General features: G+C 43.2%; 1 protein-coding gene across 2 annotated transcripts; it reads left to right on the forward strand.

The window, feature by feature from the left end:
- Nucleotides 1-9,694: 9,694 nt before the first annotated feature.
- On the forward strand, nt 9,695-21,200 carry sepsecs (Sep (O-phosphoserine) tRNA:Sec (selenocysteine) tRNA synthase). 2 transcript variants are annotated; one of them, XM_047604723.1, is made up of 12 exons: nt 9,695-9,845; nt 11,347-11,462; nt 11,542-11,696; nt 12,512-12,630; nt 14,334-14,492; nt 14,646-14,799; nt 14,911-15,013; nt 15,109-15,238; nt 16,168-16,259; nt 18,486-18,579; nt 18,741-18,831; nt 20,753-21,200. In XM_047604723.1, the coding sequence occupies exons 2-12, from the start codon at nt 11,349-11,351 to the stop codon at nt 21,006-21,008; spliced, it is 1,467 nt and encodes a 488-aa protein (XP_047460679.1). In that variant the 5' UTR covers nt 9,695-9,845; nt 11,347-11,348; the 3' UTR covers nt 21,009-21,200. The 2 variants fall into 2 exon arrangements, with proteins under 2 accessions (XP_047460679.1, XP_047460686.1); XM_047604730.1 differs by lacking the exons at nt 18,486-18,579; nt 18,741-18,831.
- Nucleotides 21,201-23,375: the final 2,175 nt, after the last annotated feature.

Consider the following 23,375-nt stretch of genomic DNA (forward strand, 5'->3'; position numbering starts at 1 on the left):
CTGTATTTCTTGCTGGTCCATTGTGTGCTGCTACCTTCAGTCCCTGTGGAGGAGTCTAAATGGCAACTTATGCACACCTTTTTAGAGCAGGGGAGGCTACAATAATGATTTCAAATAGCAACTGAGAATGTAAAAGAACGGGAGAACGCAACCGCCTCAGTTTATTTTTAAGCTGTGGAATATGGCGCCCTCTTGTGTTCAAACCCAGGCGCTTCAGGGTGACTAAGAGCAGCGATGACGCAATCACGGCCCTGATGCAGTTCTGATAGTCCACCCACGTGGAACTATCCTCCAGCTATTTAGAGGGTTTCTCCTGAATGGCTTTCCTCCTTTTTTTTTTTTTTTTTCCATAGAAGTGTGCCTCATAGTTTCCCAAGTATTTATTTTCTATAATTTCCTTCCAGATCACCTAACTGGTGATGCATTAGAAGACACTCATTTATCTTTTTCACCCCCATGTTGATAGACTTACATGGAATTATAAAACGATGATCGTTGTGATGGTTAGTAGGTGTGTGCCTTGTGGATCAAAAATCCCCTGAGTTCTCATCACCCACTTACAAGTGGCACCTAAGGGTAAATATTAAAGAGGGGGTGCAAACATGGAGCCACAGGCCTCTATGACTGTAACCTCTGAGGTCACCTGGGGTTGCACCCACTATTGCAAAGATCAGAGCGTCCCATCAGGGCTGAGAGATATAATGGTGAGATAGTGGTCTCAGAAAAGAAGGGCAATGATGTGGGTAAGATGTGAGAATGCATGAAGTTTGTGTTTACAAAACTTGATAAGACATGCATGAGATTCCACAAGGTAACTTTGCTCTAAGGTGTTGCCAGAGTGTTGTCTGTGGTGTCGGTGGTAATAATTCTCAGGGAGACACAATCAGAAATTCCCTGGTGGCCCTGCATTGTAAGGTGTATTCCATAGAAATCAGTTAGACGCAAGAAAAGGTTCCCACCCTACAGTATGCAGGTGAGCTCCAACTCCAAAACCAGACAGACGTTCTCTCAAAACCATCCCTAACACTGTCTCCGATCTTTCCTCAGAAGAGTGTCGTGCCACCCAGAAGTTCCCAGGTAATTCCTTTGACAGCTCCCTATACCTTTTTTTCCCAGGAAACTGATCCCTGCTTGTCTCCATCCATCACGGCGACTTGAGCAAGTCACACCCACTCATCACTGACTACACGCACCTCCGCCTGCTGCAGTTTGAGCACAGAAAAAAGGAAATCATTGGCATTCCCCACGGAGAGGAGTTGTTTTGGTGGACAGTTAAAACTTAAGTACGTTAAAAGGACGTACTTCACACTTTCGGTCTGGAATATATGACGTCATGGTAAGTTTTTTGTTTTCTTTCTTTGCTGGGAGCCAGAAAATGGATTGACTGATGCATTTGATGAGACTTCAAGCCGTTCATGTATAGACTGAGACAACGGATTGGGAAAAGCAGTGGTATATTTTTTGTATTATATTTATTGTTTTCTAGATGTGTACATACAAATGTGCACACAAAACCCCAATTTAACAAATGAAATAGAAATACTATATTGTGCATTTGTTTATTAAGGAAAATTAGCCAATATTACATATCTGTGAGTTGCAAAAATAAACCCCTTTATGACCTTAGGAGTCGTTACAAAACATACTTCTAGTTACAGTACAGCAGTGCATCAAATGGCGACATTTATGTTTGAGCTGTACACTGACCCTTTTAGAATAAATGATGATAATGATGATGATGATGAAGTTCATTTCGAGGCCTAATTAGAGTTTGCCTGTTCAGAGGTGATTCCGCTCAAGTTTATGCGACTCGAGTGCTGTTTAGTGCCCATTTTAGTTCAAAGAAAGTCAGTGATTTGTCACAGTCTGTTCTTCAAAACACACATTTGTGGAAATGCATGATGCCACAGACGTAGGGGCTTTCTGGGGTGCTCAGAAAAGGAGTTGTTGGTGATCACCAGACTGGAAAAGATTACAAAGCCGTCTAAAAAGAGGGCGGAATCTACGACTGCACAGTCAGACAGACTGAGGACAAATGGAGATGATTCAAGATGACTGTTCCCCCAGACCAACAAATATCACTCCGAAAAAGCTCGGCGCGTTAATGGTTAGGAATCCGCCACCATGAGAACACTGAGCAACCAAGATGTGGCGGGGACGAGGCCTCTGCCTCCCGAAAAGAGCATTTCTGCAGTTTGCTAAACATCATGTGGACAACATGGGAACATTCGTGGGCAGACGAGAAGCAACACCGCATTCCAACATCAGAACCTCATCCCCTTGCGTGAAACTTGGGGGTGGTAATGTCTTTGTTTGGGCCTGTTTTGCTGCATCTGGGCCAGGACGGTTTGTCAGCACAGATTGGCGGACGATTTCTGGATTATACCAGTTGTACCAGCGAATCCCCCACCCCCTCACGCCTCCCAAAAAATGCCAAGGCGTCTGTCTGTGAGCTGAACCTCATGGAGAAACTGGGACACAAGTCATTGTCTAAAGCAAAATGAATGTAGCAATGTCGACGTGGAAGGACCTGGAACAAGTAGCTCACGTGAAGAAACCCACAAACATGTGGGAAGCGAAGCGGTTCTGTCCATCCAAACCACTGCAGACGACTGATCAGCAGTTACCGGAAACGTTTAGTTTCCGTTAATGAAAGGTTTGCACCAGTGATTAGTTTTCTTGTTTAAAGTTGGATGGCGGGTGTGCTTTATGTATTAATGGGCATGGTGGGGTGCAGAAGGACAGATGTGCCTCCAGGACGGGGGTGAACGAGGCTGAGAGGGGTAAAAATCGGAGTATTCCCACTAGAATAAACTAGACTACACCAGTGGTGGTTGTGGAGAATGAAACTGTCTAGTAAGTGGTTATTATGGGATTAAACGTCTACTTCAAAGGGCGCACCAAAAACAAGCAGGGAAGAAGGATTTTTATGTTAAATTGATGGAATATATATATATATATATATATATTTATATAAAATACACTGAAAAATCTTATCAGTTTAATCTGGAAGCAAACACTCAGGTCAGGGTTCTCTCTGCAGAAATTATACCGAACTATAACAAATATTAGAAGTTGATCATTTAAATAATCCACTTTTCATAAAAATTTACTTTTGAAACCCTGACAATAATTCAACTTGTGCCCAATTTCCATTTCCCATTAATCAAAGAAAAGCAAATTGTGTAGGTTTACATCAGATCCCATGGAGCCTTCTCTGTAAGGCGGCACATTACCTGGAGGCACTTGGTTTCTTTCTTTCTTTCTTTCTTTGTTGTTGCTCTTCTTCTTCTTCTGTTGTAACATGTTAAATTGTGAGTTAAACTGGGTCCAAGTGTGATTTTTATATGCTTACACTTTCTGAGGAATCTCACCCAGTTACTCTTCCAGTTTAGTCTTCACTGTAGCTACAATCGTGCTGATCTGGTACTTCTGGTTTCAGAAGTGCTCCAAGCAAGTACTAATGCATTTACACAAGATTGTGATTTAAAGTCATGGTTACGGCGTTATATTTGAATGCTGCCTATACATTGAAAGCATCGGCAACAACAAATCAATAACCCAGTCGAGCAGAGGTCTTCAACGTTTTTCAGGCCAAGGACCCCAAACTAATGAAGAGATTGAGTAGGGATCCCCTACCTACTATATGTGTTCTATATTAAACTTGGTCTAATGCTATTTATAAATATACTTATTATTGTTATTATCATTTTGCATTCAATATTAGACTATTTCTTAACCCTTTACTAAAATATGTTGCATTCACGTTTGTGTGTATTCAATGAAATTTAAATTTGTGGGAGAAAATTAAATTAAACTTCTCATCAACCAAATATTTTGCAGCCTCTCCAGACCCCCTAGGGGTCACGGACCCCCTGCTGAAGACCTATGCAGTAGGGTTGTAATACCATGAAAGCATAATGAATACTTCTGGTACTATGAGTACATAAATAGTAAATGAGTACACAGATGCTTTTGACACTGTTAGTACTTAAATGAGTTCTGCTCAAGGTTTATTTTGTTACCAATGCCACTGTCGTTTTGAGAGACAATTTGGATTTGTAGCTTGACTTTATAATAGGTGTTAAGCATTTTTTTTTTTTAATAATGGCTTCCAGCACTGATTATATAATTTTGTGATGAGCCCTTTACATTCTAACAGTAACTTGCATTTAGTATATCTGGTATAGATTTTATTAGATTTTTGACAAATTAAAACTCTCAAATGAGTGCTACTGGTAAAAACGCAGCATTTATTTCTCCCCATTGTATGAATTTACTGTGTCAATCTCAGGGAAGCTCTTGCTTGACTCCATTACATAAGCAAGAAATGTTAACGTCTGGAACACGAGATACGCTGTTTGTAACCACTGAACCATTTCGGACCTCGAATGCAGCTGTGTTGTAGAGTACGACCGTGACAGAGGTGTGCAGAAAACACACTTATTTTTTAAACACCTATACGGGAAAACCGAGACAGATTGTGGGAATGTACCGTCTACTTATCCGCTCCCACTGTGTCCGTAGGTCAGTGAGGCGACTGAATTTCCGTCTGGTGCTTTGTCATGTGGATGTTTACACACGTTACACATGGCTTCATTCGTCGTGAATGCTGGTAAATGCATGAGCCGATCGGTAGTTGATTAGAAAGGGCAAGACACAAAAGCGGAGCCCGATTCCTCCGAAATATGTGAGTCAGTGGCAGCATGAGTCTGAGGGGATTTTCCTTCTTCCAGCTCCACGGCGGACCAGCTCACACTCTGGCTCCCTCACTAGCAGTTAATAAACTCCACATGGATCTGAGGGCAAGGTTAGTAGCACCGAGGGCGGCTTGTTCAGCAAGTCGGCTCGCTATCCGGCCAGACTTTGCTCAGTGACTTCATCCGCTTGCTGTTGCAGGGTGTGCTTGCGTTTGACTCAGCAGAAACGCGGCTCACGGGAGGCTGCAGGCCAGATCCTGCACACTCACTCGATCCTGTTAACGAGCGTGGGTCTGAGGCAGAGTCTGGCAGCACAGCGAGGGGATGGTTTCAGAATAGCTCCAGTCACTGGCGAGTCATCGCCAAAACTGCTGCCTTTTAGCCGTTTTGGTGAACGTTGGAGTTATTTTCATGACTTGAAAATTAAAAAATAAAAAAAGAAAGGGGGGGCCTCAGTGGACCCGAGAGGTGACTCACAGCACGGCTCGTGTTAGTCTGAACTGAAGCTGCTGCACATGTGGGTGAGTGACTCAGCTCGAGAAGGTCTCGGAGAAGGTTCTGGTCAGCGACACAGGGAGAATGATGCGTGCGCGTTGAAATGTCATTACATGTATTTTTAAACTGAGTCAGGAGTCATGGAAAAACCCTAAACAGCGAGAAAGTAGCAGCTCATTTAAAATTCTGAGCGGACTTATTTGGAAAACGAGTGTGAATAAAAAAACAACCCCCCAAAAACTAGCATTGAAGCATTGAAGGAACTTTATTTAAACTTTTTTTGTTCCTTTACCTTAATATTCTAGTAATTAAAAAAAGTAAGTAAAACACACTGTTTATGTGTGTGGTGACAAAGATGTAGAAAACACTTTTTTTTATTAATAATATAAAATTAAAACAAATGGCATCAAAATATTCATATCCTTTAATCAATTATTTTTTATATAACCAATAAAGCAAGCAGTGCAATATCCATCAGCGGCTGTTTCATTGTAGCTTTCTTGTGCGGTTGTGTGTTTTGCACAGGTTCTTGTAGTGATTTGCCTAAAAATAATCCAAAATACAATACCTCACAGGGGACAAAGCCCTTGTGTAACATTTAAAATATAATTTTAGAGGGTTATAAGGGTGACCTGACTATTAACTTGCACGCGTTCGCGCTCGTCGCTGTGTCACAGATGTGTTGCAACATGCTCCGAGTGCTTTCTACAATAATCTCCATCTTGGATGTCAGTCTCGGTACGCACTGCTTCAGTTATTCCCGTTCTTCTTGCACCGGCGCTGTAGAAGCCGCTGGAGCGTTTCCCATGTTATTGCTTTCTTGGTTGTTCTTCGAATTAATGGGCCTTACCAATTTACTAAATGAAACCTACAATTAGCCTTTTATTTACGATGCTGTTACCATGATAAACACTTGCATACCGTGCGTAATGGAAGTATTAACCCTGGCTGGTCCTGTGTAACTGTCTTTCTACCTGCTATTTACTCTGAGGGAGTTGACAGGTGTGGCACATTAGGGAAGTGAGTCATTAATTCATAATGCTAAGGATTGTCTTCGTTTAAAAAAAAAAAATCATCAGCTTAAGTTTTTTTTTTTTTTGCTTTTTTGCACTGGTCAGTGATTGGAACTGAATTTTCCTTTCCCAAAAACTGTGATTGCGGGCGACAAAACTGGCATCAGGTGACGTGTGATGTGGAGAACAGGCCGTGTTGTGTTTTTGAAACTTGAAGGAGAGCACTCAGAGACCGCAGGGGTCTACTGTTGCTCGTCTGCATCAGGGCGCTTTTGAAAGAATTCATAAATACTAGCAACAACACGCGCTTAAAACATCAAACGCCAAAAAAAAAAAAGTCCTCCATGTGCACACAAAATATGGCAGCAGTTCACTGGTGCCCCGCCCCCATTGTGTCAGGCGATAAATCAGAGAGCTTGTCAGATGATTAATGATGGGGGGGATACATTATAGTTCTGAGCCAGTGACAATCCTAAATACGAGGGATTGGGGGAGGGGGGGGGTCCACTGTGACAAACGGTGGATTGGGGTCCGTTGTGGGGGACCGTCGACCCACTGTAGAACCTTCATAGCTTTTTAGGGTTGTCACTGCAAGATGTGCCACAAACATGGCCCCCAGTCAGTTGTGTAGTTTGGCGATGCAACTCTGTTTGGAGCCACAAATGTGTGAATATTTGTACCTTGTGGTGTCAGCCTATTAAAGTTAACAGCAGTTTAGAGGGGCTAACAACTCAGACACCTGAAATGTAACTAGGGATCCCAGCTAGGTTAGTACCTTAAATACATATTCTTTTCTCTTTTATCAGTGCATTATGTATAAGTACTCTTGAATTATGCTTTTACGTTACAGTATTATGCTTTATCCACATGAACTGATGTCCTTCCTTCTGCTGCCCTCCTCTCTTTCTCTTAACCTGGATGGCATCTAGCAGATGAGGTCCCCCCCCCCCGGATTTTATTTTCTTGTCACTGTTGCTTTGGTGCATTATTTTGATTGTAAAGTGCCAGTTTGATTTAAAAGTTAAAAATGTAAAGGAGATGGAGAGTGAAAGGGGCCGATGTTTAATATTAAACTTAAGAAAGAAAGAAAGAAAGTAAGAGAGAAATGGGTCATAACACCAACATCTCCAGCGAATTTCGTTTTATCTTTTTAAACGCCGTGGTGGAGTTTCCTGCCACTCTCTGGTCTAGACAGTTTTTTGAATCATTCTGTGATTCACTCATTATTGTGTGTTGATCAGCAAGTTAAACTGGACTTTTTATTTTTTTATTCCCCCCTTGTCTTCTAAGGGTGCGTGTCATTAAATAAATATCGTTGTTTTCACGCTTTTAATTACGCAGAAATTAGGCTGCGCAGTCATCCCGAGGAAATCCTTGGGAATTTTGGGGGAGACACTTGAGCATTGACAGGTTTGGGCGTATTTCTCCACGGATCGGCCTCGCTCCTCGGAAGAATGTCCGCCTTCTTAATTAGGCCAATGGGATTCCTCGTCAGCGCCCGAAGGTGCCGGAAGCCGCGCCACGGCTGCCCGGCCAACCCTCAAAAACACACCTACTGAGCTGCAAAGTGCGATAGTCCTCCACTGACACTGCCTCTTGCTGAGGTGGGCGGTGGAAGGCAGACCTATCTCTTCCACCCTCAGCCTACTTTTTTTTTTTTACTCTGCTGATGCCTGGACACATGGATCCGGGACAGCGAGCGAGCGCGGAGAAAGCTGGACTTGGGAAATTCCTTTTTTTTCTTTCTCTCACAGTAAAAGGTAGATGTGAAGAGAACCTTTTGGAAACACATGGAAGAAATTGGTTTACAGCCACTAAGTGGCTTTCGGGTACTTTTTTTTTTTTTTTTTGCGCTCCTGTCGTCCTTTTGTTCTCCATTTTCACTTTATTTGAAGTTTTCCTATATTGTTTTAGGATCACAACTTGACACCGTGTTTCGAAATTCGAGATTTTTTTAAAATTTATTTCAAGGTGGAATCACCTGGAGTTACAACTCTCGGATCGGCGTGGATCTCGCTGTTTTATCAAATCACGCACACAACACGCTTCGCCCCTGGATGGAGATAAGGGTGGGAAACAACCTGCAGCCTGAACATGGGCCCAGGAAGGAAGGCAAGATGTTGGCATAGCTGTTGTGTTGAAGGCACGGCTATGCCATCAATTTGCCATCTTTCTCAACCATTTGCAGCCAAAGGATCCCCCCCACCGACCACCACCACCACATGTTGCACCACATATTGTACTTTTGCAGCCTGGCAGAAATGATCTTGTGTTTTGGTTTCGTTTGTTCGTTGTTTATTTGGAAACGAGAGTGATTTTAACATTATCTGTACGTGATACTGCAGCCTGGTAAATGAACTACTCGATTGATATCTGTAAAAAAGAAAAAGTAAGGAGACCAAACCAAGCAGTATAATTCCTGGTATTCTGCTCAGTTAGTCACGATGAAGCTGTGTCTCTAACAAAATTAGTTTTTAAACGCACAAAACCGTTGGTGTAGGCTAATATATTTTAATTGTTTACATTGCATTTGTGATCCATGATGACTATGTTTTTATTGATATAGTTTTAACCATATTAGTCACTTTTCTATTAGTATCAGGTAATGTTTTTTTATGCTCAAAACGTGTTCAGGAGTGGGAGGTAAAGTAGCTTTATTGCACTAAAGGACAATGAGATATAAATGTAGCTTAATACACTAGACTGAACCATGGACTGTGTAGATATAGATCTTTTTTATAAAACAATACATGTGTGTATGAAGACAACTTACTGCTTGTGTGTGTGTGTGTGTGTGTGTGTGTGTGTGTTTAAAAGTGTGTTGCAAAGACATTTAGAAAACAAGATATTGAGAATAATTAGCATTTGTTCAAGCTTGACTTGATTTCAGTTTTTAAATGCTGCACACACAGGAATGTATTGACAATATTAAATCATGTGTTTATGTTCTGATTCTGCAAAATGCTGACTTTTAATTTGGACAGTCGTGCTTTTACTTTTGCTTTGTTAAGCTGTGATTTTTACACGGTACATTTATTTATTTATTTATGTGATTACCTTTCCCACTTTTGCTCATTGTTGCTTCGCTAATTGATCAGAGTGCTGAAATTAACTTCGTGTACAGTTGTTTCCAAAAGCATCAGTCAGATGTGTAAATGTGGTTGTCTAAAGAAATGCGACTTTATACTAAAACCAACTCACTCATACGCTGCTTTCTTTCTTTTTTTTTCTGTTAACAAAACCGCAACAGACTCTTTATGTTTCTAGTAAAATAATATAATAAAAAAAAATAATATCAGTCATTTAAAGTATTTTTTATTTTATTTTATTTTATTTTATTTTATTTTATTTTATTTTATTTTATTTTATTTTATTTGATCCTGCCAGTGGCACTAATAAACTTTTGTGTAGAAATAAAGATATTCCATAAGTAAAAAGAAACCCTTTCGCCGGCTCACGCTTTCCAGCTGCAGAGTGACGGCAGACGTCGGTCACGTGATAAGCGCCCCGCGGTCATGTGACACCGTGACGTTGCGCCGTCCCTCTGAACTTCTGCTCCCAACATGCTTCCTCCTCTGTCTTCGTGCGCCCTCCTCTTGAAAGTTTAAAACACAGAGTCTCTGAGGAAAGCCGTGAGGTAAGACGAGACACCGTCACTTAAAGGGGCTGCCACGTTGAAGTCCGTGCGTCCTCGTTGTTCCTCTCGTGAAACAGTTAGCCTAGCTTAGCCATGTTGCAGCAGCCTTGCTGCCAAGGTAAACACATTGGAAAGGTTCAGCAGACTCAGCCTCCCTGGTAGGTTGACTCAACGTGTTAATATGTGCCGTTAGTAAACACTAATGTAACATCAGCGTGCCGAGATTTAATATTTACGACTCTGCTGTCAAACCAGGTTAAACAAGTTAAAGCTAACCTGGTGGACTGGACCGCAGGTGTTGAACATACCGCCCGCGGACCAAAAGCTGCCCGCCAGATGGTCTAATCTCAATCTGTGGGGTGAATTTGCAAAATGCAAAAATTGCATTCAAAACTACAGATGAGCTGCATTTTTGTCCCCTCAATAAAAGTGCTGCTATTCTTTGTGTTCACACAGTTTTAGTAAGAGTTAATTACTTATAGGTTAATGTGCTGTTGTGTTAAATATGGGGGAGCAAAGATATCCTGATCTCTTGAGTCTCATATTATGTGAGTCAGGCTCCAAACACTGGGTCCTACAGTACCCACAATGCAACAGAGAGCGTTATTGAGCACTATCTTGCCCACAAAGTGTTATAGGTTAAGTGAAACTCCTCATTACCAGTGAGATGATTCACTGCTCTTTTATGAATAATCTAATAGTCTCCAAATGTTAATGAATTGCAGACATTCACCGCTCTCAGAACTCGTTCTTAACAGCTTCTGGACAGTAGCTCTCATTGGGAATAATACATTTTCAGAGCTTGATTACGTTTTTCACTTTTTAAGCTTTTATTAAGACAAAAGCAAACGTCGAAACAAACACCTGGGGATCTCAAAGTGGAGCTAAGTCATGCCTATAGAACAGGGGAATCCGCTGAAAATTTATCAAAGTGTGCAAAACATGTTTATGAAATAAACAAACAGATCTCCTGTATGGCTGCAAACAAGCTGCTGGGAGGTTTATCTGGTACAGGAGTCGTGGCATAGTGTTTTATTCTATTCTGCAGCGGTCATGCACAAAAGGGAAGAGTCATCAGATGGAAACTTACCTGCCACATCATCACCAAAGTCAGCATTTATAATAATATGCAAAGCAACATCTGGATAAGAGTCATTATGGGAAGAAAGGCCGTGTTGACAAACGATCACCAGAAGTATGCTCGGAATGAAAACGTCAGCAGCGCTTCCCACACGGGAACTGGAAGATTAACTATTTTGGAGATGTTTGACTCTTCATCTACAACAGCAGAACAAACATTCTCAAAATCAGCTGTGAACTACCTCGAGAAATGCAAGTGGTGCTCACAGTCCACCGAGTATCCTCATCACGATCTATAGAGAGAAACATGTTTCCAAGAAATCCAAAATATCCCAAGACTTCAGAGCTGCTGAAATCCCATAACACTGATAGAAGCATTCAAAAGCTGTGATATCTGTTGTTTTTGCTCCTCGTTTGACAGAGATGAATAGTGAAAACTTCTCCCTGAGCGAGGCGATAGTGTCGCCTTCCTACGTTCGAAAAGGCTCTCAGGCGCGTCGCGGCCACGAGCAGCTGATCAGGCACCTGCTGGAGCAGGTAAGATCAACGCGTGCTTCCGCGTGGCTTCGCTGCAGGCTGGCGGCCACGTCCCGTTTTCACCTTGCGTGTGTTGCAGGGAAAATGTCCAGAGGAAGGGTGGAGCGAGAGCACCGTGGAGCTCTTCCTGAACGAGCTGGCCGTCATGGACAGCAACAACTTCCTCGGGAACTGTGGGGTAGGAGAGCGGGAAGGCCGGGTGGCGTCCAGCCTCGTGGCAAGACGACACTACAGGTTCATGTTACGTTTTGATACTTTATCGCTCATTATCGGAGCCTGATCAATACTGGGCTTAACGGGCAGGTATTTGAGAGTTTTAAAAGATATATGTAGTAAGTTGTGTTCCAACGCCCCCTGTTTTTAACAAATGTATAACCAGAATACACATTTTAAAGGGTCCCACTTTATTACCAATTCAACTCAGTGGTGCTCAGATGATTATCCATCCGTCAATCCCTGAATAAATCCTGCCCAGACAATTTAATTGGTCCAACAGATTTTTTTCCAAGAACATAATCAGTTCTCAACAGAGGGATCCCAGACAAATACTTTCCACGTAGAGAAGTCGGGCTGGCTCCCAGGTTATTAAATATTTACTTTTGTGTGAAATTGTCTTTATAAGGAAAGCATCAGAACTCAAGGTCTTGGTTTACGAGCCTTTGTTGGAACTTTTAACTGATTGGTTTCCATCAGCGAGACTGGAAAGTACAGCTGAGTCACTGGGTCAGAACAGAGCTATCTCTGTAGCGAAGGAGCAAAGTCCGGCCCATTGGAAGCTCAATAAAACGTCATTATGTGAATTTTATGGTGTTAAAAGTATTGTAGCTGAACAGTAAACGCTGTCAAAGCACCGTACTGTACTAGTGAAGGTGTTCTTGTACAATAGTCTTTATAGATGGCCCGTGCTGATGTATTGATAAGGCTTTTCACATGAGCTTGATGCTACTTATGCAATGACCAGGAAATACCATGTTTTCACTCTTCCCAAAGTTAGAGTTATTAAAGTAGTTTAATGATTCCTGTTGTGACATTCAGCTGTTTTTGTGTAGGTTGATCCATGGCATCGGCCGCTCAGGAGACATCGCTGCCATTCAGCCTAAAGCGGCAGGATCCAGTCTGCTTAACAAGCTGACCAACTCGGTAGTGCTGGACATCTTAAAGCTTGCAGGTGTGTATGGGTTCCCTCAACCAATCAGTATTTGCACTGACTTATTATTGAGTTTTTCATAGAAATGATAAATGATGTACAGCAGTGTGCTTCCTGGAGGTGTTGAAAGGACAGATTCCACTAAAACAGTAGTTGGCGGTTATGCTTACCTGCCACTGTTTCCAGCTTGTTTGTTTATGCCAGATGTACTAATCCATGATGTGAAGGAGGCTGCATTGTGTAGTTTCAGGCGACTGGATTTACCAATGGCCTAGATTGGACGGAAGAATTATAAGACAAACCTAAATGCAGTGTCTGTCGGGGTGTGGAAAAAATATCGATATGGCAATATATCGCGATATTTTTTCTTCTGGTACAATATCGATTTTGAACATCTTAAAATCGATTTTTAAAGAAAAAGTTTTGTTTTGGGCCTGTCATGAACGACTTCCACACCTCCCCCACCACTTTATCTGTTTAAGTGCAATAAACTGGAAATGAATCACTTGGATTTTTTTTTTTTTTTTACTCAGTATGTCTTGTTAGTTATTATTTTCTTCTGATGTACATATATATTGTGTATTTTAAGCTGCATTTAAAATTTCTCAGTGAGCTGTGTAGAATATTGAAATATATCGTGATATCATATTGCAATAATGTATCGTATCGTGACTCGAGTATCGTGATCCGTATTGGGATTGCACATCTCTCTGTGATAAATGATTCGATATGCATCTGCATGCACAGGTTACGATTCGATTCAAAAACGATATCTTTTTATTACAGACCGATTCGATTCCATACAGTGTAAGAACGATACTATTTGATTCTATGGTTAATATTTGTTGTAGATATTTTATATAATAAAGAAGCCAAGTCTTTGAAAGTGACAGTACAATAGTTACTTTTCAAATATGTAAAAGACTGGCACTGGCACAAAAAAAAAAACAGAACAACAAAATCACATGTACAGTGAACCCTCGTTTATCGCTTCCCTTCCTTCTTATAAAACCCAAAAACGGTTCACACTTTGGTTTTTTGTTTCTCCGATGCGTTGAAAATCTTTCTCGGTGCATTGTCACCTTCGGTCAGGTTGACGCTTTTGTTCTCCACCTGCTCCATTTTCCGCGTCGTCCCTTGTTTATGACGGGCAGCTTCAGCTCTCATGTTGCCGCCAACCGATTCCAAGTCTCGCGATACCCGATCCATGACTCTATAACCGATTCATCTAAGAATTCATTGATAATTCGTATCGATTGAGGAGGCTGCTACTCTCTCGCTTGTTGAACCGAATATCCGGTCGCGTCGGTTTATCGTTCACATCCCTAATACTTAAGGTATCGTCCTTGCTCTCCTGTTTGTGTAGGATTTGGTGGCATCTAGTAATGAGATTGAAGGTTGGAACCATCTGATTGGACGTCTACATCTTTAGGAGAACGTAAACTGTAAAAAGGCCTCCCTCCTTATATAAGCAGTGTTTGGTTTGTCCTTACTGGCCTACTGCAGGAACATGTGTGGTGGTCTTTAGTCTGTGTGAGGGCCTCCCCTGGAAGATAACAGCTGTTTGTAGTTGTTGTGATTGTGAACACTCAATGCTGCGCACTTCCTGCTTGATATGTCGCCTTAGCATGAAAAGATATTTTGCTGTTTCACCACCCTTTCTGTCCACTGTGCGAGATATATATATATTTATAGATGTGCGCTCCGTGTCCTCGGGTTTGCAGGTGTGCGGAGTGTGGCGAGCTGCTTCGTGGTTCCCATGGCAACAGGAATGAGCCTGACTCTGTGCTTCCTGACCCTCCGTCACAGGAGGCCGAGGGCTCGCTACATCATCTGGCCTCGCATCGACCAGAAGTCCTGTTTCAAATCCATGATCACAGCAGGTACTGACAATGACAACAACATCCTGCGCCCCCCCAGCCTCACATCCTGTCCACCGGCTCGCACGGGGGTTTCAAACACGGCGGTCAATGTCTGTCGTACTTTACGAAACGAGCAACTGAATCTTGTCGCTTTTCTAAAACTGCTCGCGTTAGGCTTTGAACCTGTCGTCGTGGAGAATGTCATCGAGGGGGACGAGTTGCGCACGGACTTGGAAGCGGTTGAAAGCAAGATCAAAGAGCTGGGAGCTGAGAACGTTGTGTGTGTTCATTCAACGACATCCTGCTTTGCCCCGCGGGTCCCTGACAGGTAATATTATTGTGTCAGGTAATTTTTTTTTAATTATGCCTTATGCAGGTTGTTTACTTTGGCTCACAGTGTGGGAATTTCTAAAAGCGTGTTTTTAATTCTGTGTCACAGGCTGGAGGAGCTGGCCGCTATGTGTGCCAAATACAACATTCCCCATATAGTGAACAATGCATACGGAGTACAGTCCTCAAAATGCATGCACCTCATCCAGCAGGTATCAACTCGTAGCGGTTTCACCCCAGCCCGATATTGAGCCTGGTTGCACATACGATCCCTGCTACTGTCTCCTCTTCAACTGTCTTTTATCAGGGGGCTCGTGTGGGAAGAATCGACGCCTTTGTACAGAGCTTGGACAAGAACTTCATGGTTCCTGTAGGTGGCGCCATAATTGCAGGTTTTGATGAGTCCTTCATACAAGAGATAAGCAAGATGTATCCAGGTGAGTGCTGACGATGTGAGTGTTGGAAGTGTGATTTAAAGGACAGGGCTTTAACCGTGTCTGTTGCTCTCAGTTGAAAGACCCTTTGGTGCAATTGAGACTCTTAAACATTTAAACGTGTCAACATTAAACTTTAAAACCACTGACAGGAGGAGTAAATAACTTTCACCATCTTGTGAGAATACAAGTTCTGCTGGGATACCCTTACCCCACAGCAATGACACTCCTTGATGGCAGCACACACACACACACAAAAAAAAAAAAAAAAAAAAAAAAAAACGGTTTACGAGCAACACAAAACACATGAAGAACAGCACAAGGTGTTGACCTGGCCTCCAAATTCATCAGATCCCAAACTGATCAAGTATCTGTGGGATGATTCTCCGTGACATCACCCATAGAACAACAGTTATGATAAAAATGTTATATTGATGACAGATTCAGATGCAGATTTTATCACGATGGCTTCCCTTCTCAGCTCCTGAGGTTGATACACTACACATCATGTCTTTTCATAACAGCGGTGCTCAATAAAACGACTTAAAATCCTCGATAGCAGAATCCGATTTCGTAGTGTTCTTTTTACTCAAATGCTGGATAAAATATCGTCAAACCGATCCTTTAAATAATAATAAAAAAAAAATTTAAAAAAAGGAACACGTAAACATAACGGAGAATCTGATCAAGCATTCAGTGGCAGCTTCTGACACCTCGCAGGCACATTTGATACCTACCTCCAGCTCTTTTCTATACAGTTTCAAAATTCCTCTTTTGTCAGGGCACCTCTGAATCACACACACTCAGAGAAAACTGACACCAAGTCCGCTATAGACGTACACACAAAACGCTTCACCTTTAGAAAGGAGCGAATCAGTTTGCACACGGCAGATTTTTTACGTACCTTCATCTTCTCGACCTTCTTTGTTCAGGTCGAGCGTCGGCTTCACCTTCCCTCGACGTCCTCATAACCCTTCTCACTCTGGGAGCCAGGGGCTATAAGAAATACCTCTCGGAAAGAAAGGTGAGAGCATTACATTATATTCGGCTGAATGTAGTTCATCACGAACTTAGGTTAGAGCGTGATGTCGGCTGGATTCTCTCATGTTGATAAGATTAAACTTTAGATGTGTAGAAAAACACTGTGTGTTTTCTCCTAAAAATGGCTACTTGAATAAATTTGAGTCGAGTTGCACTTGGCATGATTGCGTGTGTGCACCATAGACTGTATAAAGATCGACTTCACCAAAGCAAGTAGAGCTCCCCCTGGTGACTGGCTGCAGTATAGGTCATAAGCTCCACCTCCCTCCATGTTAGTGGATGGGATTTGTGCCAAACTTATACGTGTAAAGCATACATCAAATAATTTTTTTTTTCAAGCATGGTAATGCAGTTTAATATTTATACTGTTGTTCAGGGGTCTTCAGTGTTTTTTTTTTAGGCCACGGACCCAGAAATCGATGGAGAGATTCAGTAGTAAAGCTTCTTAACTTACCTGACGCTCAGTCAAGCGTCCATTTTTCTCATAAGTTTAATTTTAGTAAGTTATGCGACGCCATAGAAACAGGACGTGACATCATGATGACTGCAAGTTGCTGCACCAACCCCTCTGAGAAGCTGTCCCGTTGGACGGTGAGAGTTGGAATAAATTAATAAATGTATAAGTAGTGTGTAGTCAGTCCATACTGCGCAGATTCGAAACTCGCAAGACAATAGGTCGGCCAACGCACGGAAGCGGGGATGCATCATCCATATTTATATACAGTCTACGTTCTGCGCGGCCCTTTGTTTCACCTGCATTCTGGCTGAGCACGGGCACATTGGAGGGTTGAGCTTTGTGCAGGGAGGAGTGTGCTATAGCGAGATAAAAATGAATCCAGAAGTTTCAGAAAACGTCCCCCCGGTGGCTCTCTGCTTTGAAGCAGCGTTGCTCACAATGCAGCATCCCCCTCACTGCAGCATTCTCACGCCTCCTGACTGCTGTACCGTAAATGCACTGTAACTGGATTAAGTCTGTTTTGCCTTGATGCTAAACCCCGCAGCCACAAGTCATACTTATTTAATATTCAAAATGTGACACATGTTGTTTTCTGTCTGTCTGTATAAACGCCGTCATTGCAGATTACTCGTCCTAAAATCCCCACAACGCCGTTAACGTAAAACCCACTCAGTAGCAGAAATGTGCATTTAGGAATTTCCTCCGACTTCCCACGTGACCGGCGGTCACCATCAAGGATTATTGATTTCTCTGTCGGCCATATGCATAATTAATGTCCAGGACCAGCTTTTCCATAGTGTCTGCAGAACTGAGTGAGTTCCTCACATCTCTCCAGGGGTCACAAGCTTTAAATAATTCAGACGTTTCATTTGTTGACACGCAGCCTCAGTCGACATCAGTCGAGAAAATGACCGAATATCGAAGAGAGCCGATCGCACACACAAACTTATTGTCTGCGGGAGTCGTAACCATGCACTGTCTCCACCGACCGCACCCCCTCCTCCTTTTTCTGGGACAATAAAGTTGGCCTTTGTTATTAGAGAACAAGGGACACTTAGAGACACTTGACATCACTGGAGCGCTGTTTGACTCTTGGAGGAAAAAACATTTTCCTTCTTGGTGCTTTTAAACTTAGAAAGAATGAGTCAGCAGAGTGTGGCGACACACACACAGACACACACACACTGTTGCAGAGAGCAGCTCCTCTAATGTGCAGCGCCTCACCGGAAAATCTAGCAGGGCTGGTAGCCAGCGACTTACAAAAAAAAAAAAAAAACACTGCTATATGTGACGCAGCCCCCTCCAGAGCTTGAGCTTATAACATCCTGAACCCCCTGTTTGCACTGTGATGTGACACTCTCAGTTTAACACGGTGTCAGCACATTTTAAACGTGTGTTACAATCGCGTTCCTCTCCTCCTCCCGCCGCTCTAATTGATCCCAGAGGTGGACGCTAATCGAGATCCCGGCCACAGAGGGTCAGCGAGGAAACGTACGGCGTGCGCCGATACACTAAAGCTCTGAGGGAAGCTGGATAAAAGGGAGGAGTGAAGGGGGGGTGGTGGGGTTTGGACGTGGATCGACCTGCTTGCGGGTAGATTTGCTTAATTTGCGATGAAACCCGAGGCTTTGCCGCTGTCAAAATAAGACTGCGTGTGCAGAAGGAGGCGCACGCAGCTATTTATAGTCCCTTTTCGCGTGGCCCCTGCCCCCTCTTGTTCTGTCTCTTCATGCCTCTTATCTGTGTCTGCAGGAGATTTATTCGTTCTTGGCTCAGGAGCTGAAGAGTCTGGCTTCTGCGCACGGGGAGAGGTTGCTTCACACCCCGCATAACCCCATTTCACTGGGTAAGCTCCGAGAGCTAATTACACACCGGCGGGTCTTCAGACCGTCGTATATCTTGATGAAAGCTATCTTAGTGACATGTTTGTGCTCTTTTGATATTTTGACGAATCCTTAATGCATATTGGGCGTGGCCTTTCTTTCCCTTCCCTTCCTTTCCCTCCAGCCATGTCTCTAGACGGCCTCCAGGCCAAGAGCGACAAGGCGGTGACGCAGCTCGGCTCCATGCTGTTCACCCGGCAAGTGTCTGGAGCCAGGTACGAGAACTTTGAGCGTGGAAGCGGATAGAGAGGAGGGTGCGAAAGACAAAAAAACAAAGGAGGGCGCGTCTGCCGTCGTCGGAAACGATGGGATGTGCCGCGTTTTAGTAAAACCAAATGGCCAGTGGAAATCAGCAATCAGGCTGATGGAGCTGCTGAATACGTTTGGAGCGGGAACTACTTTAGAAGATTAGGCAGCCCGTCCCGTCCTCCTAATTTCTTCCATTAGACATCGAGAGTAGAGCTCCATAAACTCCGATAGCAATGGTTTAGCTTGTTTTTTTTAATTTATTTAACAGCAGGGAGTGGGATTTGTCTGTTTTTACTTTTTACCGTTTGTTTTTTCTACTCCCTCCTCCCCTCTATAAGAGCTCGCAATCTAAATATTTAAAATATCCAGAATAAATGATTTATTTGGGTCATTCTGTCATCATAGTTTAGCGTTGTCCTGATTTTTACGCACCCACGGCTCAGTTGCATCAAAAAGCACCAAAGACAAAGCCCCAACTCCTCTCCCCTTTTTCTTTTCTGTCTTCCTTGGAAACGTTTGTCCAGGGTCGAGCTTCTTCTAATCACTTAGAGTAACCGTGGCAAACTTGATGAGAAGCATTGGCTTCGTGCTTCAGCGACACTGATCATAATAAATGTTTGCAGAACATCCATCGTCAGTCAAAGCACTTTCAACGTTGAGCACGAGTACTTTCCACATTAATAACGAGGTGTTGTGTCATCCAACAAAACAGATTAATAGACGTCTGCATCCTTACTACGGCGTCATCCTCCGCCGTAATGATCTCTCCGCGTCTCTATCGCATCGTCCCAGTAGCCGGCCGGTAATTGATTTCACATTAAAGCGAGTTTAAACCGTGCTGACAAGGGAGAAATCCTACCAGATTTTGGGTTGGAGTGTTGTTGAGGCTTTAAAAGCAACTGCGGTTCAAAAGTGGGCAAGTTTGTCTTCTTCAGATCCACCTCTGAAACACAGCTTGGTACAGATCTACAACATATAATACATGGTGTGTCTGAAGGGTCTGTTGGGTTGTGTGGGATTTATCCAAGAGTCCATGAAGACTATAATAGTAGTGATGGATGTGGTGGTAATGATATAGTAATATTTTATATGAAATTGGTCAAATATATGGTGTCTGAGACGTAAGAGTGATGGACAGATGAATACAGATGGTTAATGAAAATGCATACACGTACAAAAAAAAAACTTTAAGCTTAGCTAAAGCAACAGTGAAAAGATATCACTTCCCGATGCTGCAGGCTGTTTATCTTTCATCTCATTTACCAGCTCACCACAGTAAGTCTAAGTTTAGTCATCAGCTGATGATCACAGCGGAGCATTATGCACCTAAAGAGCCAAATTCAGACAAGAAACGGCGCTAAAAGTAACTGAGCTCTTTTAGGGTTTGAAATTAATGTGCGTGGATTCCTGGGAATTTTGACCAATAAGAAGTTGGTTTGTGACGTACGTTATTGGTTTGATGTGTGAGCCTTTAACAAACTTGTATGAACTTATGCAACAAAATGCAGAAGAAGAATGTTATTATCTGAAAAAAAAGAGTTCTCTGTTGGTCAAATATTGAAAAATATCTGTATACAACAGAGAAGATGATCTATAAAAACATTCCTGTAGTTCCACTTTTAAGAGGGACTCTACTGAGCGTCTACTTTTATTTGAATAAACTCATTTTCAATTCAAATTTGTTTAGCAATAGTAACAAATATTAAATATTTTAATTGAATGGGTTGCGTACTTCAATCTTTTTTAAATACTAGTGCTTGTCTTTCAGGTTGATTGTCTAAATTTTAGCCAAGTCACAAATGATTCTTGTTGCTCTGGATGTGACTTCTTCTTCTTCTTCTTCTTCTTCTTATTATTATTATAATTGTATTCCTGTTTGTTTTCTAGGGTCATACCACTGGGCAAGGAGCAGACCGTAAACGGACACACGTTTCGCGGGTTCATGTCGCACTCGGAGTCGTACCCGTGCCCTTACCTCAACGCTGCCTCGGCCGTGGGGATCACCCGAGAAGACGTGACGCTGTGCATGAAGAGACTCGACAAGTGCCTGAAGGCGCTGAAGAAAGAGGGGGACGCAGCGCTAGGCGCTCTCCCAGCGGCTCCGTCGAGTCCGGAGGTCGCGGCCGGCGAGCGGCCGAGCTGAAATGTGAAACTTTGACTGTGTGCAACCGGCACCAACTGATTTGTTTGTGTGTGCCGCTCAGGGTGCGTCCCTGATCTAAAGTAAGACCAAAGACTGTCACTGACTGCGTATGTTGAAAAAGTTGAATGTGTTTGCGCTCAAAACACATCATGGATGGATAGTTTTCTTAATTAAAACCATCTAAAACCTTCACGGTGCAGTCACTGAATAATCTGTTCGCATCTACCGGTGCTTTTAGAAGATGCTGCGCTTTTTCCACTCATTGACATTTGAAACAATATAGCTTTATAATGTAGTATGTTGTGCCGGGTCTCCTGCAGTATGTCGTAATCTGATACAAATTCCGTTGAGCCATTAACTCCACCTGAACCCTCATTTATTTTCAGGCCGTGTAACAGATCACGGGCAACGGCTAATCAATAGGAGACCAAACATAGATCTGTCCCGCGTTTGTAGTAAAGGGAAATGTAAGAACTGCTACCGCATAATCGGTAGGAGTTTTCATATGTCTTCTGTTTTATTCCGTGCTCTGTGCTTCCACTCATTAAGAAGCAGAGCTGGTAGTACCCTAAGGCTCAAAATAGACTCCTGCTAAAGCCTCTCTGACTGATGACTAATCTATACTGCGATACTGCACTGTCCAAGATCGCCCTGTGCCTTCCCCGTCATCCTCTGCACGTTATCAGCCGCTCTGAAGAGCGTGGGGGCAGCGTGAATCAGAACCGGGGAGTACCAGCCCCTCGTAGCCCTCAGGTAGAACACGGTGGAACCAGTCCGCCCGGCGGCCTTTCAGAGAGGGCTGGACTCGTATAGATAAAGGGGGGGGGGGGGGGGGGGGGTGCTGTATCAGCACGCTCTCACCGTATCCCGGCTGTACCCAAGCATTAAGAAAACATAGTGGAAAAACACAGCTTGCTGCGCCGGTACAATGCAGCACTCGGAAATGCAGAAGTGCTTTTCACAAAAGAGCTTCTTTTTTTTTTCTTCTTCTTCTTCTTCTATAAGCAGGTTTCTTTTGAGGCAGTGAATGCTGCACCAAATCAGCTCCTGTGAATATTAAATCCTCCACCGTAGATGGCTTTAATGGCTGCTTCTGAATGTCATACACTGAATTTAATACAAATACAAAGGAGGCAGCCTTTTATTATGCAGAACCACAGTTCTCTTGTCTTTTTTCCTCCATGTCAACCAGATCGCTACGTTTCTCTTTTTTTTTTTTTTTTTTTGCTGATGTTGCAGTGATGTTGTTGTCTGACTCTTCCTGGCCAGTTTTTAAAGGGTCCACTTGTATCGATCAAACGTGCTCCAGGGCGTAAATCAGAAAAATGGGCTTCGGATGCAAGAACCCTGCACGAGGAGGCATAAACTCGAACCTTTTTATGCGACCGCCCAGGCAATCGGGAGTGTTTCCCGAAACGACTCAAAATCACTTAATTGTTAACATTCATCCCTCCGCCCACCGTCCACCTGAATCCGCGCTCCACGCACTGACTCATAACTCTGAGTGCCCCGGGGGATGTTTCTGCATGACGAATGGCCGTTCGCCGTTGTCTCTCGGCAACTGCCAAGCAGAGTGGAGGTATGATGGAGTGCCAGAGTGGCACGGAGAGGGCCGCAGACGGGTACCGCAAGAGACACGGTGATTTATATTCAACCAAAACATCAATAGACGGGAGTATCTTTTTTTTTTTTTGTTGGAAAAATAGGTACAACTTTGGCATAAGAAGCTAGCTTTTCCCGCCTTAGTAGAAATAACTTCATACGGGTATCATCTCATCTTCTACTTCAGGGTCGCTGGGGGTTGTTGGAGCCTATCTCAGCTGTCGAGGGGCGGGAGAGGCGGGGTTCACCCTGGACTGGTGGCCAGTCTATCACAGGGCTAACACGTAGACAAACAACCATTCACACTCACACCTAAGGTCAATTTAGAATCACCAATCAACCTAACGAGCATGTTAATTCTCGCCTGACGTTAAGGCGCAGTTTTTTCACTTTAAAGATGTTTGAGAGTTTTCTCACATGTAATGTCTGTTTCAAATCCCTCCACCAACCTTCAAAAAAAATAAAATTTCCACTGGATTAGTTTGCTTGCGATCAGGATCACGCCGAAAGTCCACTTCTCAACTTCCACTTTCTTTGATGTGACGCAACCGATTCCGAATTCTCTGCAAGTCCACTGCTGCGCACATGATGCTTCCGCCACCATGCTCCACAGTTAACACGAGGTTCTTCTCCCGGAAACCACCAAACACAACGTCTTGTGACGATACAGTGTTCTGCTGGGAAATCTTTGGATCTGGCGTTCATGTGGATGTTACTTAGACATGCACCACTCATCTAGACCAGACCAGACCAGGCACCCCCCCA

The sequence above is a fragment of the Mugil cephalus genome, chromosome 1 (assembly GCF_022458985.1).
Source record: "Mugil cephalus isolate CIBA_MC_2020 chromosome 1, CIBA_Mcephalus_1.1, whole genome shotgun sequence".
In the NCBI taxonomy this organism is placed as follows: Eukaryota; Metazoa; Chordata; class Actinopteri; order Mugiliformes; family Mugilidae; genus Mugil; species Mugil cephalus.

What these genes read in the sequence shown, in the direction of transcription:
- sepsecs (XM_047604723.1), top strand. Translation starts at nt 11,349, where the DNA reads ATGAATAGTGAAAACTTCTCCCTGAGCGAGGCGATAGTGTCGCCTTCC. An exon ending in TCAGGCACCTGCTGGAGCAG is followed by an intron (nt 11,463 to 11,541) that starts GTAAGATCAACG and finishes CGTGTGTTGCAG; the next exon opens with GGAAAATGTCCAGAGGAAGG. An exon ending in AATACCTCTCGGAAAGAAAG is followed by an intron (nt 16,260 to 18,485) that starts GTGAGAGCATTA and finishes CTGTGTCTGCAG; the next exon opens with GAGATTTATTCGTTCTTGGC.